General features: G+C 41.6%; 1 protein-coding gene across 4 annotated transcripts in view; it reads left to right on the forward strand.

Annotated features, from left to right (window-relative positions):
* The first annotated feature begins 2,823 nt into the window (after positions 1-2,823).
* nsd1b (nuclear receptor binding SET domain protein 1b) overlaps positions 2,824-21,847 on the forward strand; it is a 42,622-nt gene continuing 23,598 nt past the window's right edge. For 2 of the 4 annotated variants that reach the window (XM_042008492.1, XM_042008496.1), the window contains exons 1-6: positions 2,824-2,915; positions 3,014-3,104; positions 4,860-5,749; positions 7,337-7,481; positions 16,760-16,932; positions 17,052-20,043. In XM_042008492.1, the coding sequence (XP_041864426.1) occupies positions 3,077-3,104; positions 4,860-5,749; positions 7,337-7,481; positions 16,760-16,932; positions 17,052-20,043 (4,228 nt within the window). In that variant the 5' untranslated portion in view covers positions 2,824-2,915; positions 3,014-3,076. Of the gene's footprint in view, positions 2,916-3,013; positions 3,105-3,816; positions 3,914-4,295; positions 4,356-4,859; positions 5,750-7,336; positions 7,482-16,759; positions 16,933-17,051; positions 20,044-21,847 lie in introns of those variants that run through there. The other 2 variants (XM_042008493.1, XM_042008494.1) reach the window with 2 other exon arrangements.

Here is a 21,847-nt window from a genome sequence, read left to right on the forward strand (position 1 = left end):
ATCAGCATGGACTTCAGCAGTACACACTCCATTTATAGTAACTCAGTAATGAATCAATCTTTGTGTAGTGCACTATTCTGGGGATTGAACCCAGGACCTTCTGCATGTAAAGCAGATGTGATGCCCACCACACTATGGAACCACTGGTGTCGTATATATTGAGTTTAAAGTTATGATTCCATGAGTTTTAAGAAATGTACAAAGTACTGAGGCTAATGGGATGGTAAGGTATGATGGGCCAAAACCCCAAGTTTGTAATGTTACAAAGGTTGCTGTAGGTCACCATGGTAACTTTTGCTGAGCATCCAAACTATTCCTGAAGAAATTGTGTTAATGGTTATGTTAGTACCAGTTAATAATTAACTGATATCTAAACAGCTAAAAGTAATTGTTTAGATGTATAACGCATATCTGGCCAAATATATCAAAAGAAGTTTTTGATCTTTCCCTTCTCACCCCAATGTTATCTTTGATCAGATAAAAGATTCAGTAGATTTGACTCAGACCTTGGGTCAAAGGAGAATAGAGAGCGACCAATAAACCTAACATGTCTGGACGGTGGGGGGGGGGGGGGGGGGGGGGACTAGGGAACCCACACATACACAGAGAGAACATACAAACTCCACACAGAAAGGCCCCTGTTGACAACCCTCCCCATTCAAGGCTCAAACCAGTGACATTCTTGCTATGAGGCTGTAGAGCTAACCACCACACCATAGAGCAGAATAAAAACATCCATCCCTCGATTACCTAGAGTATTTTCACAAAGACAACTAAGGGATTTTAATTAGCTTTAGAGCTGGTTTTAGTGAGGAGTGACTTTAAGTTTTTTTTCTTGTAAAGCAGACATGATGACTTACAATATATATATATATATATATATATATATATATAATACATCATCATACTACTCTTTTCAACCAGCTAAAGAGAAATGCTCATTTTAGCGAAAACTAAAAAGCCACATGTGGTTTTATAGTGTGGTATCACCATCTGTTCTCCAGTTATTTTATTATTGATTTTTCTCAGATATATGAATGCATTTTTTTTTTTCAGAAAGTTGTCAACATCTTGTTCTACTCATTTATGATAAATCAGAAATGAGTCATATTGCTTAAAAGGAGGAATAAATAATTTTCTGAAATAATTCCTTATAATCCGTGTAAGAATTACTGACATCTTGTGGTAAAGATGGACGTAGAAATGACTTCAAATGCCAAGTACAGTTGTAAATGGACGGTGGCCATTAGCGGCCAGAATTTTTCCAGACTTAAACATGGTTTCATCTTCAAGTTTATCCAGTGGTGTCAGGTGCAAACTACACTACAGGTACTGTCTTCTTCTATGGTCCTTTTAAGGCATTACTCATCCCGTACAGGGCTTTAGAACCAACCAAGTAAAGCTTGTACTGCAGAGGGTCCTGACTTCACACACACAAAACACAGTTTGTCCATTCAGAGACACTATAGTAAAAATGGTGGCAGAAATATGTCAGCTGCCATGTATGTAGATCCACCGTACGTTATATAAACTGCTGATTCTAAGAGAATAAAACTGAAGTTATTTCAGTTAAAAGACTACAAACCAATAGAAACTGTTTTAAATTATATATTAATTTTTCTGTCTTTGACTCATTGACCTTTGATTTTATTACACACTGCACCTTTAAAGTAATTTATTTATTTATTTTTATTTATTCATTTATTAAGTATTTTAACAAATTTGAAGCCCGGTTAAATTTGACTTCATTGAGTGGTAACTGGGTATATTTATGAATGATTGCATACTTTACACGTCATTTAAAAATATTAATGCTACATGAATTGTTCATTCTATTTTAGGCCTGCGTTGGTGTCTTGCATCAGAAGATGAAGCATGCTGCTTGGTGAGAACACCGCTTTCCTGCAGTGGCGGATAGTCAGCTCAAAAATGAAACCATGCGAGTACGACGATGAAAAGTTGCGCAACGCTGCCGCTACGCGGCGCTGTTCTGCGCTGTGCAAACCCACAGCAGGCCCTGTCTGTCCTGGTCGCCTGTCTCTCTCTCCGTCCTGTCCGTCTACATAAATCTCTATCATTTTTTCTTCGAAATTCCTCCTGCTGTTATCGAGGCTGAAAATCAAAATCCCAAATCCTCTGAGTTTCCTCCTGAAAGGGAAACCCAGTGAGCTGCTATCTGTGTGTGTGTGTGAGAGAGAGAGAGAGAGAAAGGGGGAGAGAGAGAGAAAGAGAGAGAGACTGGATCAAACGTAAAATATGCACGTTTGTTATTTTATGCTGGATCATCAGTGATCTAATCGAGCTTTCTTTATGACGCTTTTAGATACAGTTACAGGATCTTCTCTATTTGGCAACCATGTCGGTTATCAACGCCGTTTCCCACATCGCCACCCGGTGACTGGATTGGCGTATGTGTGTGTATGGGGGTATTTTTTTACACCTGAAATACCCCCCCACATCCACCCTCTCCGTCTCCTCAATGACATCGCCTCAAAATCCTCAAAACTAGAGGTTTTTCGACTCCCTGATAACCAAGCAGACCAAAGCAGAGCTCTCCCAGCTCAGCTCAGTCTCACCGGCCGAGAGCTGCAGTTGTTTTCCAGCTTTCACCCCTCCGTGTCTCTGAGAATTAAAGCTGACCGTGTGCTTTCCCTTCACGTGCACAAAAACTGGAACCAAACTAGCTCGGTCGACGGTTAAGGTGCCATTAAATGTTGTGGCTTTTGCTGTCAGACGTGCGTTTAGCACACACACTCACACACACACCACCAGTCTTAAGTGTGCCTCAGTCCCCCCCTGTCGTGGCACAACGCTCATAAGACAGTGACTTTGGGAGGCATAACATGTAAAGAAAATGTTCCTGTCGTGGCCAGCCTCAAAGCAGCTTCCAGAAACTGCTCCAGAGCAGAGGAGAGGTGCGCTTTGTGACTCTGTGTCTCCGTGGCTGGGTGAACTTTATATCGAACATATATTAACACTTTGTGGCCTGTTTTCTTTCTTTTTTTCTCTCTAGGCTGGAGGACTCCATTTTGAAGAGACCGGGTGTGCAGCCAGAGCCTACACAGAAACTCGTCTTATGAAAGGAAACCATCTGTTTTTTCCGGGTAGACTACTGCACCATTTCACTGCATCTCAGGCGAGGTGGTGGTAGACGACATTTCAGAATGAGCTCATTTAACTGAATCTCTCGTCTTATCTTCAGGCGCATGTGTGCGTCAGGGGTGTTGGTTGTGGTGAGGATGCCAGTTGTTGCCACAAGTTTTTCAGGTGCCATGTCATTGGTGATGGCAGCCAGGTTTAGGTTAATAAGTGATGCTTGTAATTAAGGGAAGGGGCGGGCTGTTTTTGTTGTTTTTTGTTTGTTTTTTTTAGAGGTGACATGTGCTCCTTCCGGTGAGTTTTTTTTCAGCTGACAGCTCAGATTAAAAAAAAAAAAAAAAGATTATTAGACAGAGATTTACGGCCCCTTATTTGCTCCTCCGGCTGGGGAGGCAGTGGTGACGACTGGCAGTGCGCACGACAGAGAGACTGACTTTCAAGGGGCAGGCTGAGTAGGAAATAGCCAACCGTGCATGCATCCACCCAAAAACACGGGGAATTATAAAGTTGTAGTTATCACAAGCAAAAAAGGGGAGTGACTCTGGGGGAGCACGACACGGCTGATATATATACATTTTTTTATTCCAGGGGCCGCTGGACCAGGCTGTTAGCGCATGTAGAGAGGAGGCGGGAGGAGGAGGAGGGAAGTGGAGAAGGGGGGTGAGAGAGAGTGAGTACGTTTCACAGGATCCAGGCCTAGTAGTATTGCCGCTGGGACTCTCCTCATCCGCTTTCAAAAAATTGAAATTTGGCACATTTAAACCCCAAAATGAGCAGGTTAAGGGTCATTTTTGCGGTGGGCGACACAGGAATGGTAAGATTCCCGCGACATATTCCGCGTCATGTGGCGTTTTCTCCGTGATTTTGGCTGTTTGATGCACATAGCCTGCATCTGTCCGAGAGAGGAAGCCTGTGGAAGTGTGTGTGACAGTGTGCGTGTCTGTCAGTGTGTGAACACGAACTTGTGTGTCGTCGCCTTTGCACGCAGTGTGTGGCGTTTGTGTGTCTGTCTTGTGCAAATCATGGTAGCTAATGCATGTCACTCATAGACACACACACACACACGGTGGCGCTTCACACACCTATACACTCTCATGCACCCGCGTGGTGAAGACACGCACGCGCACAAAGGGTCCATTTTAATCCCAGTTCGCGCACTCGGCGCCGGCGTGTTTTTAGCGTGGGGGTTATTTTAACACGATGGCGCTGTAATTGTGAGGCTGGCTTTCATGAGTGTTTAGATCGCGTGCATGCGAGTGAGTTTACCGGCTGACCTTATCGCGTTTGATGTCATTTTATTTCTTTATCACATCGCGTTAACATTTAGAAAGGATTTCCATCCGATGTTTTCCTTTAATGTGTTACAGCCTGTAGACGATCCACGCGACGTCATTGAGCCTATTTATGCTTTTTATGTCAGTTTTGACGTGATATGAGGCAGGATGTTGTGTCTTTAAGGATCTGATGTCTGAGCTGATGTTTTTCATCTGTCACTTTGAAAAAGATCTTCTTACATCCCAACATAACTGTAGCAGTGTTATGACATCGTACTGAATCGATGGAAGATTATAGAAAAACCTGGTGATATTTTTATTGTAATATTTAAGCAAAATTGCAATTTTAGTTTTTAGAAGAATCTTGACAGGCAGTGGTAACGAGTGTAGTATGAAAAGCCTTCATGAGTTTGATTTTTTTTTTTTTTTTTTTTTTTTTACTCTGAAAGTAGAATTCACAGTGATAATCTTGTCCCTTCATTTCAGGGAGGAATCATGCCAGCATGAGTGGGCCTTACACAGGCCCTGCAAGGAAAAGTCATCAGTCCAGCTGCCCTTTGACCCCTACCCGTGACCTATCCGCCTACTCTGACATCTCCCGACGGCAAGACCACACGATCGGCCAGAGCATGTCTGCTGCCTCCTCTCTCAAACATACATCTGTCTATGGATTCTCACAAAGGGACCACTCTTCTCCAACATCCTCATCTTCCTCTTACAGTCCTCTCAGGAGGCTGCAGCATCTCACCACCATGGTTAGTCAGCCTGACCTGGTGCTGCCAGTAAGGGAGCCTGAGAGGAGCTGGGAGTGGGGGTCACACAAGAAGGAGAGGGGGAAGGTGGTAAGGGATTCCTGGGCTGATTGTAAGGATTATTCTGGCTCGCAGATTACAAACAGAGAGAAGAGGTTTACTCCCTCTACTTGTGGACAGAAGCAACAAGAGGTCCAAAGTGGAAGTAGAGACTCTCCTCCTGTGAGTTGTAAGGATTCTGCTGCTCCAGAGAAAAAGGCAGAAGGTTGTTTCTCTGGCCCACCCAGCCCAGCCTTCTCTCTAGATAGCAACAGCCCCTTTGCAAATGGTTTACTCCACTTCGAGTCTTCTCTGTTTGAGGATGAAGACAACGATGACGAGCGAGGGACTGGGTCGATCGTTGGAGGAACGCGTGTCAAACAGGAAAGCGTGGGTAATGTTATTCAGTCTTCTCCAAAAAAGTCTAATTTGGATTCCAAGGATGCGGCACTGTCGTCAGCCAAGGTGGTTACTCGCTCCCAGTCCTCAGGTCAGCGCAGGAGATACTGGGACGGCTCGGAAGACGAGTGGGAGAGCGATTCAGACCTCCTCCTGTTTGAAGACAGTACTTTAAAGCATTCAATGGCAAGTTTCGCCTCTTTACCTGAAGTAAACCTAATAGTTTGGATTGACAAAGGTTTAAACAAATACATACACCTCCTGTTGCAGTACTGAGTAGAGCTGAAAGGTGTGGAGGGAGAAATATGGCACTTTTTACATGAAATGAAAGGGACTGCATGTGTTGATGGCCAACTGATTTGGCTTGCTTATCTAGAGAATCTGCTTTTCCAGCTGCAGTAGAGGCTGTGCCTGTGGAGGTGACTGCAATAATTAGCCATTTAAATAGCAATTTACGTCATAAATGGCCGTAATTTGGTTTAAAATAAATATACACTGGAAATATACACTTTTTAACAACACAGATTTGTGTTGTGGTCAGTAATAAGTCAGTAAATGGTAATTATCATGGCATCATTTGCAAACCAGAGCTTCTAAAATGTAATTTGGCATACTTTTAATGTGATTTGTTTCCATAAATATAAACAAATATCAGCTAAAGTAATGATCTCAAGTTGTCACTAAGTCCAACAAACTTAAATGGCATCACAGATGTGTGTGTATATATATATATATATATATATATATAAGAGGTGTAAATGGTTTAGGGAATCATGTTTACACATCACTAGTATTGCAGAAACTACAAGTTTCACAAAATGTCTCAAAGCACTATCCATGGCACAATTATACTTCCTGTCTACATACCTCAAGGCATTATGGGAACTGTAGTTCTAGAAAACCCATGAACTAATTATCCTATGTAAAATGAAACAAAGAATCGCTATATGAGTGAGAGCTATTAATCATATGAACTTCAGCAGAATAACACATAGCTCTGTGATTATCTGGGTGAGTTTTGAGAGTAGCAGATTCAGATCAGTGAGAAGTTAGTGTGAACACATTAAATGTAGCGCAGATTTTAACTTTTTGCACAAGCATTCGTTAGATCATCAAAGGCCACTCATTTCAGACCAAGTATGTCCTAAGTGAGTGACATTTAGCTTCCATCAACAATACCATCACCCTAAACCTTAAGTTTCTGCTTTACATGACAACAATTTTTCATGGAAAATGTCAGGTTTGTAAGATTTTCTTATGTAGATGTAGAACAGCAAGCAATTGTTTGCATTTGGTAGCAATTTTTATGTGTTGGCTTGCTAATAACAGCATCATGTTAACTACCACTTCAGGTCAGTTTCCTTTATATTAATAGTCATCTTCACCAAAGAAACTACCAGTTAAGACTCTGTTCATTTTATTACCCTTTCCTGTAAAGTGATTAAGTGCATTTCACAAAACGAAAACTAAGAATTATTCCTTAAAGTGCTAATGTTAGCATTAGCTAGTAGCAGCCCTCAGGCCAGTTGTGATACATGCCATTCATAACCCAGGCCTGCTCATGTACCTGCTCAACCACCTCGCAGAAGATGTAGTAGCTTCTGGTGCAGCTTGTGATGTTTTTGTAGTTTGTGTTATTTGAAAAATGACAAAATAAAAATATAAAAGCCACAGATCCGAAACTGAAACTTCTGACCCTTTGAATTGAACAGAAAAGGTAGTCAGCCTCCATTCTTACAGTTTCTTTTTCTACACTCATTCATTGTCTTGCAGCAGCAAAACAGCCTGAAGAAAAAGTCTTTGCCACCTGTGAAGTTTGTTGAGGGTGACATCATTTGGGCGAAGTTCAGCCGGAGACCGTGGTGGCCCTGCGAGGTCATTGTTGACTCTGTACAGGGAGTCTATCACAGAGTGAAAGGTGGGTGTCAAACATTGTTTACTAGCTGTAAAAACTGAGACCAAGAGATGTACCGATCATTTTATTAGGTCCACCTTGCTAGTACTCGGTGTTATGACAGCGAACCACTCTGCAAAAAGTTTTACTTGGTCACCAGTGTAAGCATCCAGAGCTCAGCACCGTACATATAAAAACACTGGCTGTCAGCTGCGTTAAGCGAACAGGGCCTACCTGTTGTGTCCCAGTATCTTGCGCTGCAGGTCCACTTGTCTGACGGGCGTTTGGCCAGCCCTCATGGCGTCTACCAGCCCATTCCGTAATCAGTTTATTTATTAGACAAAGACAGTAATGAAAAACAAATAATGTGCATCGAGATTTTGGAGATGAGAAAGGAGCCTTTCTCGCACCTGGCTTTCCTTCACTCTTTGCCAGTTTCCTATATGTCACACCTGGCTGGCATTTATCATCTCAATTGCCACCTGTAATAATCTAGAGAGGCCAAGGCTCATAACCTGTGTAAATGTTAGATGTCCAAGGGTCAGTAAATGTAGCATGTAAAGTACTTCTATAAGTTCTGCAAAATCTTGGTCATATTAGATCATGATGCAGAATTCATACAGGATCATCTAGCCAACCATCTACATGGTGATAATACATAAAACCACCAGATAAGCCAATATTAATGAATGAAACTGAGCTGGCTAAAAACAACTTTTTTTAATTTATTTTTTTTTTTTTTATGATTTAAGTGTCTTTACACAGCAGTGATAAAACTCCTACAATGTAGGATCACCCAAAGTAAACTGTTGATTAAGAAACTATAATTGGCTGTTTGATTTACAAGTTTTTCTTCACTTTTTTACATTAGATGATTATTTTAGTTCTAATAATCAGTTCAATACTTAAAAAAATTATACTTCTTTTTGGTGTTTCACTCTAACTAGATATCGGAACTAATCTGTCTTTAAAGATGTGTGCATAGCTGTATTATAACCAGCAGATTTTACAGCAGTTTGACTAACCATCCTCATTAATGCTGAAAAGCAATATGAAACAAAGGCCAACAATATCTAATTGAAATAGGCTGCTATTATTAACATTTTTCATTGTTCAGTTTTACATGATAGAGACATGGGTCTGATTTACATGAGACTGATAAATTATGTCCAAAATACAATACTTTGGGGTAAATATGTGCTAGTATGAACCATGAACCGCTAGTTTCCTCCTTCTCAGCTGAACAATAAGCAAACGCAAGAAGAGAGATGGTGCTAGTGACGGAAAGCCAATCAGCTGATCACGTTCAGCCGGTTGTAATTCACGTAACAACCTTAGACTGTATATGAAAGATGGGCGGAGCCTCCGTGACGTCACCCGTAGGTTTCTTAAGAGCAAAAGTGACACTCGTTGGGCGTTCCCACCGGCCCCATCTTGGTAGCGTCACACGTGTCGTTAGTCTCAGGAAATCCAAAAATGTGCAAAGAGGTCGGGCTGAGAGGGGGTCTGTAAAGGTGGAGGTAGATGATTGACAACCATCAAACTCCGAGCTGCCTGTAGCTAAGAGCTAACCGAGCTAACCCGGAGCTAACAGTAACCAGTTAACAGAGGTAGGCGGGCTAAAGCTAAGGCGCGCTGTTAGCCGGCTAAAAACCGCGGTTGTGCTGCACTCTCCCTTTTTTCCGCTGATATTGGATACCTGTCAATCAAAATGACATGCCCTTAATTATGCTAAATCTCAAAATTAAATAACATCCAAACTGATGAATTAGAAAAAAATTCACAACCTTAAAGTTGTCTTGAAGGTAAACTTGACCTATTAATCCTAAAATGGATTTTTGTACCAGGCTTTAAACATGTTTATTTCTGCTGTGAAGTTGTTTTTTTGAACACAGGAGTCTATGGGGATTTGCTCTGTTTTGGAGCCAGCCCCTAGCGGATGAGGGGTGAACTGCAATTTTTTTTTGCACTTCTGCACAGGCTTCACATTTTACAGGTGGAGGTTGCCGCTTGGTAACAACAGGAGAGGGAGAGGAGAGAGGAGGAAGCAGCTGTGCTGCATCGACACAAAGAGGACGAGAGAGCGACTAGAGCAGAGACGTTTGTACAAAACTGTGGGAAAAGTGCAGATGTCAAACCTTCTCACTGACAAAGGTGTGGGTGGTAAAACACCATCACCCCCCACGGTTGTGACCATGTGGCCAGGGCACCATTGTAAAAGGAATCCATACCTCAACTGATTTGTATCACAAAGGGATCTCTTGCCCACTAACCTGGTGGAGCAGCTTCTTTCCTGTTCAAAGTTTCCTTTTGTGTCGCCATCCTTTGTTGATAGCTGTTCTAACTGGGGACATTCAACAATGGCAGCTTCTATTTACTACTCATGTTTTCATATTTTTTGTGTCCATTTTTAAGTTTTACCTTAGATACTTTTTTTTAAAGAGTTGATAGATAGAAATATATTTTCCAAATATGCTAGCCGTGAAAAGTGTTACACGGCTGATTATGTTAAGCTGTTTCTGCTTTTGGGAAAGTGGTCAGTACTCACTGACATGAATGGACCACAACACTCCCAGTTAAAATTAATTCCTGAAGATGTCTTAATTTTTCCTTCGTTATACAAGATGGCTGGACTTGTTTGCCTCGTCTTTCCTAAAGTTTTGTTTCCAGTTGACCCCTATTTCCTGTTTAAAGGCAGACAGAGGCGCAAACTGAAAAAAGGTTGACACATACAAGGATTTTAGGAAATAATTAGCTGTTTATTACCAATAAAGTGGTCATCAAATGTAAAACGTAAAGAAAAAATATTGTTAAAGCTAAAAGCTAATAGTATTTTTCTATCAACAATTTCTTATTTAGAATTGTTATACGTTGTATGCCTAGATGATCCAAGATGGTGTGGCATTGTCCAGACGCCATCCGGATAACTCCACTTAGGCTGTGTGTTTTATTTCTTTTTCATTTAGTTTTCTTAACTTTTGTTATCCCAGTCATTTCAGACAGAATAACTCATGACTGCAGCACACTTTTGGACATTGAAAAACTTGCTAAAAAAGTTTTCAGACTTATTTCACAGGGACCATGAGTGGCTGGAAGAGATTCGGCCTGATAATAACAATGGACATGTATCGTCAAAACAGAGAACGAAAGCGCACCAAGGTCGTTAAGGCGGTGTTCGGAACAGACTAAGATCCCAGGCCCATTGCCAACCACTGCCCAGCATCCTACTTGCTAACATCCAGACCCTGTAAAACAAGTTGGATGAACTCAGGGGTTGCATGGGATACCAGTAGAAGGTGAGGAATTGCAACATTTTCTGCCTGACCCAAACATGGCTTACTCCTCTGGTGCCGGACCGGGCCCTATCCCTGTCAGAATCCTTCTCTGTTTTCTGCAAGGACAGAACGAAGGAATCAGGCAAGTCTAAAGGTGGAAGAGTTTGTTTTATAGTGAACAACAACTGGTGTAACCCCCGAAACACCAAAACTCTTTCAAGCTCATGCTTGCCAGATTTGGAATGTCTCTCCATCCTGTGGCAACCATTCTATCTCCCCTGGAATTTACAGACATCATCGTGACTGTCATATACATTTCACCACACGTCGACACTGACACAGCACTACAGGACCTACATGATGTGCTGTGTCGCCACCAGACCAAACACCCAGATACTGACTTCATCGTGGTGGGAGATTCTAACAAGGCTAAGCTTAACAAAGTTATGCCAGCCACCCGAGGGAATAACATCTTGGACCACTTTTACACACAATTCAAAGACGGCTACAAAGTGGTGTCTTTGCCTCTTCTCTGGAAATTAGAGAACGCTTGTGCCAAAGTAAAAACAAAGGATGGCACAGGAGGACGTCTCCTCGAGGCAGGTGAGGCACTGGAATGACCAGGTGGAGGCTACACTGTAGGACGCTCTGTCGGACGTCGAGTAGGACATGTTCCAGTCAGCTAATTTACGGAGGTGACTACGGACTTCATTGCTAAGCTGGTAGATGATGTTGTTCCCATGATAACTGTCTGGGTTTTCCCAAACCAGAAGCCATTGATGGACAAATCTATCTGCAAAGCTCTACCTCCCACAACTCAGGACTTCTCACCGGCAAGATGGAGGACTACAAAGTGATGTCACACAGACTGTGACAGGGTGGAGTCACAGTTTTTCAACCATCAGGACTCCAGGGGCCTGTGGCAAGGACTGCAAACTATAACGGACTACAGGAGCCCTCGTTCTGGTGAGTGCAGACGCTGCTCTGGCTGAGGACCTGAATAGTTTTTATGCACAGTACTAGGTCTGCTGGTGTTAGCATGCTAACTGCTGTAGCCGTCGGCTCCTTCTGCCAGAGTAGTACATGCATTTACCCAAATAGAACATGACGTGAGGAGAACACTGAGGAGAGTGGGCTACAGGAAGGCAACGGGACCTAACTGCATTCCTGGTCGGGTGCTTAAGTCCTATGCTGACCTGCTAGCTCCTGTCTTCACCACGGTGTTCAACCTTTCTCTGAGCCAGTCTGTGGTCCCTGCCTGCTTTCTCCCTGTACCAAAGAATGCCTCTCCAGCCAGCCGTAATGATTACCACCCCATGGCCCTCACCTCTGAACTCATGAAGTTCTTTGAGAGACTGGTCAGGGGGCACATCTGTGGTGGAGGACATCTGTGCCTCCCTCCCTGAGTCTCTGGACTGACTTCAGTTCTCTCACCGGCCAAACAGATGCACGGGCAACGACATCTCCTAGGTACTGCACACCACTCTCATCCACCTGGACAAGCACACGGGACTATGTGAGGATGCTGTTCATTGACTTTAGTTCAGCTTTCCACACTATAGTCCCCACCATGCTCCATTCCAAGTTGCTCAGCCTGGGGCTGAACTCCACCCTGTGTGCCTGGATCCTGGACTTCCTGTCAAACAGAATTCATGGTGGTGCTGGTGGGAAGGCACACCTCCAGCTCCAGCTTTTCTGCCCAACACAACCACACACAGACACAGGAAGATACAAGGTCTTGCGTGACCATTGCTTTGAGTTGGTAGGCAGGGAAACAGCTGCACGTGAGTCACTGTTGTGCTAACATTTAGCATTAGCGGTATGATAGTAATTTGGCCTCATTACTCGTTAGAAAATCCCGCTAGCAAAACAGCGGCATGCCTCGTATGCAGGGCTGAAGTTTCCAGAGGCGACATGAATGCTGCAAAATCGAACACCAGTGACCTTATAAAGCATTTGAGTTGTCATCGCGTAAAAGAGCATGAGGAGTTTTTTTGCCTTAAAGGAAAGGCATAACGGACAAATGCTGTCAAATTCTTTTAAAAAATGCGGGGAATTTGCAGAAGAAAGCCAGAAAGTCACCACAATAAAAGACAATGTTTTAGAATTTATTGTCCTGGATTAACAACCCTTGTCCTTTGTGGAAAATGTCCACTGTACGTCCAATTTCAAGATAGTTTTTAACAGAAATTCTTTATTCCGAGTTTCTTTACTCAATAATTAAAGATGTTATGTGGGTATCATGGTTTTCATGTGTTAATAAAACATGAATTATATAAATAAACATTAAGGTTGTCAAAAATAACTCGTTAACAGTAACTAATTTATGCATTTTTTAACTGAATTAACACTTCCTTATCCCCCACACGCTTTCGGTGAGAGGGTTCAACATTCCTTCATTGAAAGGAAAAAGAAAAAGAATAAAACTTTTCCCACAGTTCTGTATTTATATGCCTTCTCCGCCTCTGCTTCTATTTTTCTTCCATTTCCTGTTGTTTCATGACCAGCTGTCGGTGATCAGCTGATAGGCTTTTATGTTGCACTTCTTGTTACATGCGTTTAATCATGATTAATTCATTTGTAAGCTGATATCTAATATATACGTTTCATGTTTTATAATTTAACCTATGCTAGGCCTTTGAATGACAGTAACAATATCATACATCAAAGCCCATAATGAATATAATTTATTTAATTTATAAATTTAATAGACCTCTTAATAAAATAACACAGGTATCTGTATCGGTATCGGACAGAAAAAAATGGTATCGGAACATCCCTAGTAGCCATGGACTACCAGTCTGTGGTGGTTGGTTGCATCAACAACAAAGTTGAGCAGGCGTATACAGGGGAGGTGGAGAAACTGGCAGAGTGGTGACATGCTAACAATATCCTGCTAAATGTAGACAAAACTAAGGAGATAATTGTTGACTATGTGAGGAGACAGTAGAGGAACAACACCTCTCTGAGATTTATTGGGACTCTGGTGGAGAGGGTGTGCAGTTTCAAGTACCTGGGTGTGCACATCTTCGATGATCTAGCCTGGACTCGGCACAAAGACAGCCAGGTGAAGAAGGCGAGGCAGCACTTTTTCACTTCAGATAGCTGAGGAAGTTCAGAGTCTCTCTGGAAATCATGAGGATGTTGTACACTGGAGTGGTCGAGAGTGTTCTAACTGTGTAACATCACCAAGTGGTATGTGAAAAGTACTGGTTGTGACTGGAGGACCCTGCAGAGGGTGCCATGTTCAGCAGAGTGTACTACGGGTACAACAGTACCCACCCTCCAGGACATCTTCATTAGGAGAACAACAGCCATAGCAAACATGATCATGAGAGACCCTCATCATCCTAACAAAGGTCTGTTTGCGTGGCTGCGCTCTGGCCGGCGCCTAAGGCTCCTTATTGCAAGCATAGAGAGACTCAGGAGGAGCTTCTTCCCTCAGGCTGTCAGAACTATGAATTCTACCCTGTAGTGACACTGGTCAGATAAAAATACTGTCATTTACTCATGTCACCTTAACAAGGTTTATATGCATTTTACTGCCATCTTGCATGTTCATGTGACAAATAAACAACTTGAAACTTTAATTACTATTGCCCAAGACTTGTAAAGATTTTACTGATAGAAGATGAAATAGCTTTGACATTTTGTCAGTATATTCTTGGCCAATTAACTCGTAACAGTCATTACATCTGGTGATATTATGACTGTTGCATCCTCTGCATAAAAAGTAGTCAGCCAGTACGGACGAATTTGATCATTCATGTAAGCAGTTGACGAGATATTGCTGTATAAATGCTGCTTCATGATCAAGAACGTAGTAGCATTTATGTAGAAGTGAGAGATAAAATTGCTGCTAAAATGACCTGGTTTATGATTAGCACAGGCATTTTAACATTAGCATCCTGATATTAACTACTAGGGCAATTTAAATGTTACAAACTTTATTTTATGTTGCATATTTATTATGTTATGTTTTATGTACCTGGCCACATATGGAATATGAATATGGGTTTGTGCATGCTTACATTATGAGAGAGGTATGCATGTTCTCTGAGTACATTACATGCTGCATTCACTTGCACTTTGGCATTTGAAGCTTACCTAGTTAGCTCAGTTTACACTGGATATTTGTTAGAATTCAGATTCCAAATACTTTATAAATTACTGGGGGGAAATGTCGTTGTCATAGCAACAAGTTCAAAGCGCAAGCTGCAACTAAGATATAAGAAAATATAAACAAAAGCTGAAAAGATATACATTGATATTTACATAAAAACATAGAGATAAAAATTCCTAGCATACAGGAAAGGTGGCTGATGACTCAAGTACATCAATTGCACATACATTATAAAGGGCCATCAAACATAACGCGATAACAGTGGTAACTAATTTATGTAATATTAGCGTTAATATTTTTAAAATGTGCAGCATGACAAGCCCATACAACCGTCATTTCTGTGTTATGACAGCGGGACACGGAGAGGCGGTGAGAGGGTTCCACAAACCAGTTTTTTTTTTAACTCATCCTGCATTTCGTACAAACTTGTCTGCTCTACAGGCTCTCTGGTGAATCACGACAGCTGTCGGTGATCAGCTGATCGGCTTTTATCTCTTGTTGCATTTGTTTATTGTTCAGCTGAGAAGAAGGAAACTAGCAGTTCATGGTTCACACTGTCACATATTTACCCCAAATTATTGTTTTTGGCAGTTAAACGGTAGTTGGCTGGTGGTCGACAGCGTTTATACTTTAGCTGTGCAGGAGTGGGTCTAGAAAGGTTTTGACCAGGAAAAAATGAGACCTTTTTCTTTTAGGTCTAGATTTGATTAAATATTGAATATTATTACAACTAAAGTGATCATCTAATGTAAAAAAGTAAAGAAAAACTAGTAAAACAAACAGCCAATGATGTATTTTATCAGCAGGTGTTTGCTTTGGATGATGCTGCTGTAGGATTTTTATTACTCCTGCAGAAACACTTACATTTCAGTGATAAAAGGAAAAGCTGTTTTTATCCAGATCATCAGTTTTATCAGAGTTTCTTCATGAATGTTGGCTGACCACCATGTCACCATGGAGACGGTTGGTCATGATGATAGATGAATTGTGAATTTTGATCTAAAACATGGTAGAGACGATTTAGAACAACATTACATTACATGCTGCTTTTACTGACCCTTGGACATCTGACGTTTACCCAAGTGAAGGTTTGTTAATAAATATTTGTAGAACGGCTCATTCTGTTGGTATAAACAGTAAAAACTGGCAAATTTCAGGCATAGTCACAAATGGTGATTAATCATGATCAGTTTGAAAGCTGTGATAAATCATTCAATAATTTGAAAGCTTTGATTAATCTGATTAAAAATTTTAATCATTTGACAGCCCTAGTATGTATATATCCAATCCAGTTTATTTATAGACCACTATAAACACAACACTGTTGTGCTGAACAATAAAACAACAAATCATTTACAAAACATGTATATCGATAAATACACTAAAACATATGTAAAAAACATCACCAGTAAGGAAATTAAAAACGACCAAAAACAATAAACCCTTAACAAACATGAAAGCATGAACGCATCACCTCAACTGGTGTTAAAAGCCAAAGTAAATAAGTGGATTTTAAGAAGAGTTTTAAAGACAGACAGCGAGGCTTTGGTGCTGACACAGCGATATATAGATCCCATCACGCTGGTATTGATCAATATGATACTCGCCTTGGTATCAATAATATTGATATTTGGATCGATCCGCACAGCCCTAGTTGGCGTTGTCTAATAGTACCTAATAGTAGTTTGAAGTCAATAGAATTTTTTAGAACATTAAATTGAATTTTTTTCAATTTTAAATGATTTTTTCCACAGATTATTTATATTTTCGTGAAGTAAACTGTCATACATCAAATTATGACACCAGTTTGCACATTTGAGTGTAGATTTTGAAGGTTTTCCTCATTCATGTACTGCGTGCTTTAAAGCAAAGAAATTCTGACCTATGGTTTGTTGCTGTTTTAGAGCCCAGTGACCGCCCCTGTCGGCTCTACCATGTCAGAACCTTCGGGGAGCCTGAAGAGATGGTGTGGGTAGAGGAAAAATCAACCCACACTTTCCATGGAGGCTTTGAATTTGAGCAGCTCCTCCTACTGCGGCAGAAGGGCAAGCAAAGGGAGCAGAACAAGAAATACACTGTAATCATTGTTTTGATGCTTAGAAAGTGCTACTTGAATGTCTTATAGAAGGTTGGTCTTACACATCCCTGTGGTATGATTATTATGTCCAAAAACAATTTGTTTCTGTGTTGCTGCAGATTCCGAAGCGTTTCCAAGATTCTTGGAAAGCCGGTGTGGCAGAAGCTGAATCCATTTTGCCTGGAAGACACAAAATGGCTTCTTCCTTGTCTTCATCCATAAATGATACCTTGCCCTGTAGATCCCCGCTGGAATGGGAGAACAAGTCCCAGCCAGTATTTCCTCCTTCCGCTTCACCTGTCTCCAACCTTTCTGATACGTTGCACATAACTAATGGATCCATTTCACCCCCAGTTACAACTCCAACGCAGCCAAGCACTTTAAGGAAATCTTCCAGTAAGAAGAAACAGAGTAAATCCTCAAAGGACACGGGTAGTAAACACTTAAAAAAGACTCAGCACTGTAGCCCTGACCTGTCAGATAGAGACAATGAAGATTGCCCATACTCTGACCTCGACTCAGTTCCTAAGATTTTGTGTCCTAAAGCACTTGAACGTCAGCCTAAGCTTGTTTCATCCCAGCCGTCTGTCACAGTTGTCAAAGAGTTAAAGAAACAGACAGAGATTCAGAGCGGTCTTTGGTTTAGCAAATCAGGGAAAGACAGGCGGCCTAAGACAACCAGCCCGATGCCAGACCGCTCTCTCTTTAGTAAGGGTCCCTGCAAGAAAAAGAACTCAACCGCTGTTAGTAGAAAAACGTTGGCCCCTGCTGCCTCCACTTATAGTGGGGGATCCAGTAACCAGGCAGTGTTGTCAGACAAGCAGAGCACAGCTGAAACCAATCTTTTACCTGAACAATCAGGACCTTTGAAGTCCATTAACACAAAGGCCATTATTAAGCCTTTTCATGCAACCAGCAGTTCTGCTGACCATCCAGGATCATTGGACAAGCAGAAGACCCTGGTCTTAGTTGAGAGTTTATGTTCAAAGGGTCGGCAGGCACTTAGTAATTCAGCTGACACTTTTACTAACCCTTGTTCTGGGCAATTACGAAGCTCAGATATTAAAAGGGACTTAAAGCCCCCAAAGAAAGATGATAATAATTGCAAATCCACCTTTTCAAAGAGCATAAAAAGTGTCAGCCGAGCTGAGAATTCAGCTGTGATTGCCACTAAACAGGATAATTTAACTGACAAGATATCTGACCAAGAAAAAAAGCGCAATGAGACTTCATCATCCCGTTTAAAAGCTGAAACTACTGATGCATTATCAAGACTAGAAAAGCAAACAAGTCTGGTTTCTAAGTGTAGGCTACCCTTTGTGAAATTAATCCGCAGGGAGATAAAGGATAAAAGATATCTCAACTCCAGTATAATTGTTTGTCACACTGACCAAATTGGATGCGCAAAAAAAACACCGGACGCTGATGTGGCTAAAAGATCTCATCAATCAGAGCGAATAGATGGAAAGCAGAGTGCCTCCGGTGAGCAAGCAGCAAGTTTAGGATCCATAAAAGTCTCAGTCAAAAAGTTAAAAGCTGGTTCAGGTTCTACTTCTGGTATGCTTTGTCTCTCATCAGAATCATCTCATGGCAATAAAACTGTGGTTTTCAGTGGGTCTACTGAAAAGTCTGATAGCTCAGAAGCAGAGAAGATTCCTGCTCTAAATGTAAGTCCAAGTAAGGTGACTCGTTCACCGTCCAAACAACCAGACCAGTCAGAGGGTCAGAAGACTCCTGTTTCTGATGTGACAAGCAAGTCCTCTGACAAGTTAGATGGTTCAGAGCAAGGAAAGTCATCTGTCCCGGCTTCTGCTGCATCTGCTCTGCCTTCTCACAATCATGAAGAATCAGGATGTAGGACCTCTGATGTGCCTGAATGCATGTCCTCTGGGAAGTCCAAAAAAAACGTTCACAAATCAAAACAAGTTCCAGAAGCAAATAAAGTCCTACAGGAGCAGCCTGCCCACCTTCCAGCCAGCAATCGATTGATGACTAGAGCGCTGAAGGCCATGCATGAGGCGGACCAAAGGAATCAAGAAAAAGGCCGAAAGGAGGCTAAACGCAAAAGACTCTTAAACCCTTTCAGAAATGTGGAGGATCTTGTCTGGAATCCGAAGGGAAAATTGGACATTTGCACTAAATCTCCTAAACCTAAAATTGATGGTGGTGAATGTGATCCAGACACAGTTTCTAGTTGTAGCTCCCCATCTTTAATACTTTCTGATTCAACAGACTTGGAAGCTGATATCAAGAGCGAAGACGAAGACCTCTCAATATCCTCAACTCCACCGATGGACTTCATACCACTTACTTCTAGAGTAAAAGCAAAGCATGAAGATCAGTCCTCAGATAAATACTCTTCATCATCACCTCCGTCACCATTTTCCTTCATGGATGCCTTTAAAAATGTGGAAGAGTTTTCCTTCCAGTCCCTCACAAATGAGAGCGATGGGAAACCCATCTCTTTCAAGGCAGACACAAACTACAAGTTCAGCACTTTTCTTATGATGTTGAAGGACTTACATGACACTAGAGAGCGAGAGGGGGCACCCCTAGAGCTAGAGATCGGACCACCAAGTGCACATGTTAAGGAGGAGCCCTTATTGTTGCCAAAGGAAGCTCATCTTGCAACACAAGACCAACAAAGTGAGTACGGTCTCAGCAATTTAAGTTCAAGTCCAGACAAAACTGTTGTCACAGAGAATGAAGGCAGCACAAATCAGACACCTAAGAGGCCCTATAACAGAAAAGGCAGCTCAACTGGATCGAAAAAGAAAGTCAACTGCAGAGTGCCTTGTCGTCCTGCCAGATCTGGACCTGGTTTTCCAGGACTGGAGTCATCATCAAAAGCAGACTGCTCATCAAGAGTTCTGGACATACAGAGCAGCAGCTGGGAGAGGCAGGCTGGAGGGGGTGAAGGAGTGGTTGGGGCAGAGATAGAGAAAGAGAGATGGAGTAGAGTGAAGGAGAATCTACCGATCATGGTGCCTTTGGAGCAGAGTGAGTGTGACACTACATCCTGTCTAGAACAGGCAAATGGCCTCATTGCAGACTGTACTATGAAGAACACAAGCTTGACGCACAACGCTGCAGCAGACAAAGCTATAGCAGGTAAGAACAAAGTCTGCACCAAGTGTTGATACACAGTCCGGCTCACACATAGACACAAAGGCTGATCTATGTGGTGTGGTTAAGAAGTCCTGCAGTGGTTATGCAACAGCTGATTAGTAGTGTCCTGCAGCATCACTCAGTCAAGTCTTAACACATACCCATCCCCCATATTTTAGATGTATTCTTTGGGATACCTACATCTATATCCCTGTGCCAACAAATTTGCATAATTTTATAATATTTTATACATTATATTGAAAATGGACTCATTCATAAGTTGATGAGAATTATGAGATATTGAACATTTCCCCAGTATCGTAGTAATCCAGGCCGAATTGTTTGTAAATCCATGACCAAAGGAGCTACTGATACCTAACACAGCTTAATTTTAATCAAAGACTTATACTTCTAAAACGTGAAATTAAAATAAGACACAAGAGCGGATTGGTGTTATAAATGTTAGTGTGTTGTTAGAAATCAGTAGGTGGGTTATTGCCAAAGCTGGATTACATTCAGAGGGGTGCAGATGAGTCCTAATGCAGCTGCAAAATACATGTCAACGGTACTAATTAGAAATCATCCTGAATTAGTCCAACTGTATAAAACTGATGTGCGTAGTGACTGTTACAATTTTTATTATGCAATAAGATCTGTCTCTCTGAGCAACCTTTTTGTGAACTTGATTGGGATTTAGAGATTCTTTTTAACTACAATAAATTTATTACTGTCCTTTTTTTTCTTCTTCTTCTTTTAAATTTAGTTTCATTGTGTGACCCATGGGTTTTTAGATGTTTTGAACCCTTGAGTTCTGCCTTTTGCCCATCACTATTTTGGTCTTTAGAGCAGAGGGTTACAAGCAAGGACTTAGGCCCAATCCCATTTCACCCCTTAGCCCTACCCCTCCGTTCACGTGTAGGGGTAGGGGTGTCCCAATTCCTTTTAGGACAGAGGGGTAGGGGTAAGGGGTGAAATGGGATTGGGCCTTAATCTGACTAAAAACTAAGGAAACGACTGACTCTCATTTGGTATCTGTTAGACTCAGCGTACCCCCGCCCTAATACATACCATACCTTTTCATGCATTTCACCCCCAACAGGACCTTAGTTAACATAATGGACACTATAAAAAGGCAAATAAACTTTTGAGCTGACAAACTAATTAAAGACACGTCACAGAACCTTGGCAGATTTTCTCTATGACACGCCCAACAACGGCTAATTTAGCATGTGTCGTTAATTCTGCTGCACTGTGAGCTCTCTTTCTTTTCTTGCTTTGTCTCTTTTTTCCTCTCTTCCTCCGATAATGTCTTCTTGTAATTCTTTGCTGAACCCGACACGGTGCGTGTTAAAACTGGCCGGTGTGTTTATATTGTCTTGTTAGCATGTTATGCGGTGCGTAAAGTGAAACCGTAACATCATACAGCGTCCTGGAAGAAAAAGTTGTGAAGTGTGGTTTGTCAGCCTTGGGACACCGCCGGGCAGTGACAGCTCTAGAAATGTGCATAATAAGTGTCACTGTAGCATCAAACAAGACAGGAAAGCAGAGTTTTAAAGGTCGTAAAATTACATAGTGTGTCTTTAAAGCAGTATTTACTGAAAAATAATGTTCTAGTAAAATAAGATGTAATAGAATAAAACTGTATTAATCTTGAAATTACAACTTGAATTAGTAACGTAATATAGTTAGATGGAAAGGGTAGTTTTTTTTCTCTTTGACTACAGCATGTATGTCAGTTTTGACAAGACAGTGGTGCCAACTGATGTTTCACCCCAGCAGAAATAAGTTGTGAACCATTTAGCTACAC

This window comes from Melanotaenia boesemani, chromosome 15 (genome assembly GCF_017639745.1).
Source record: "Melanotaenia boesemani isolate fMelBoe1 chromosome 15, fMelBoe1.pri, whole genome shotgun sequence".
Lineage (NCBI taxonomy): Eukaryota > Metazoa > Chordata > Actinopteri > Atheriniformes > Melanotaeniidae > Melanotaenia > Melanotaenia boesemani.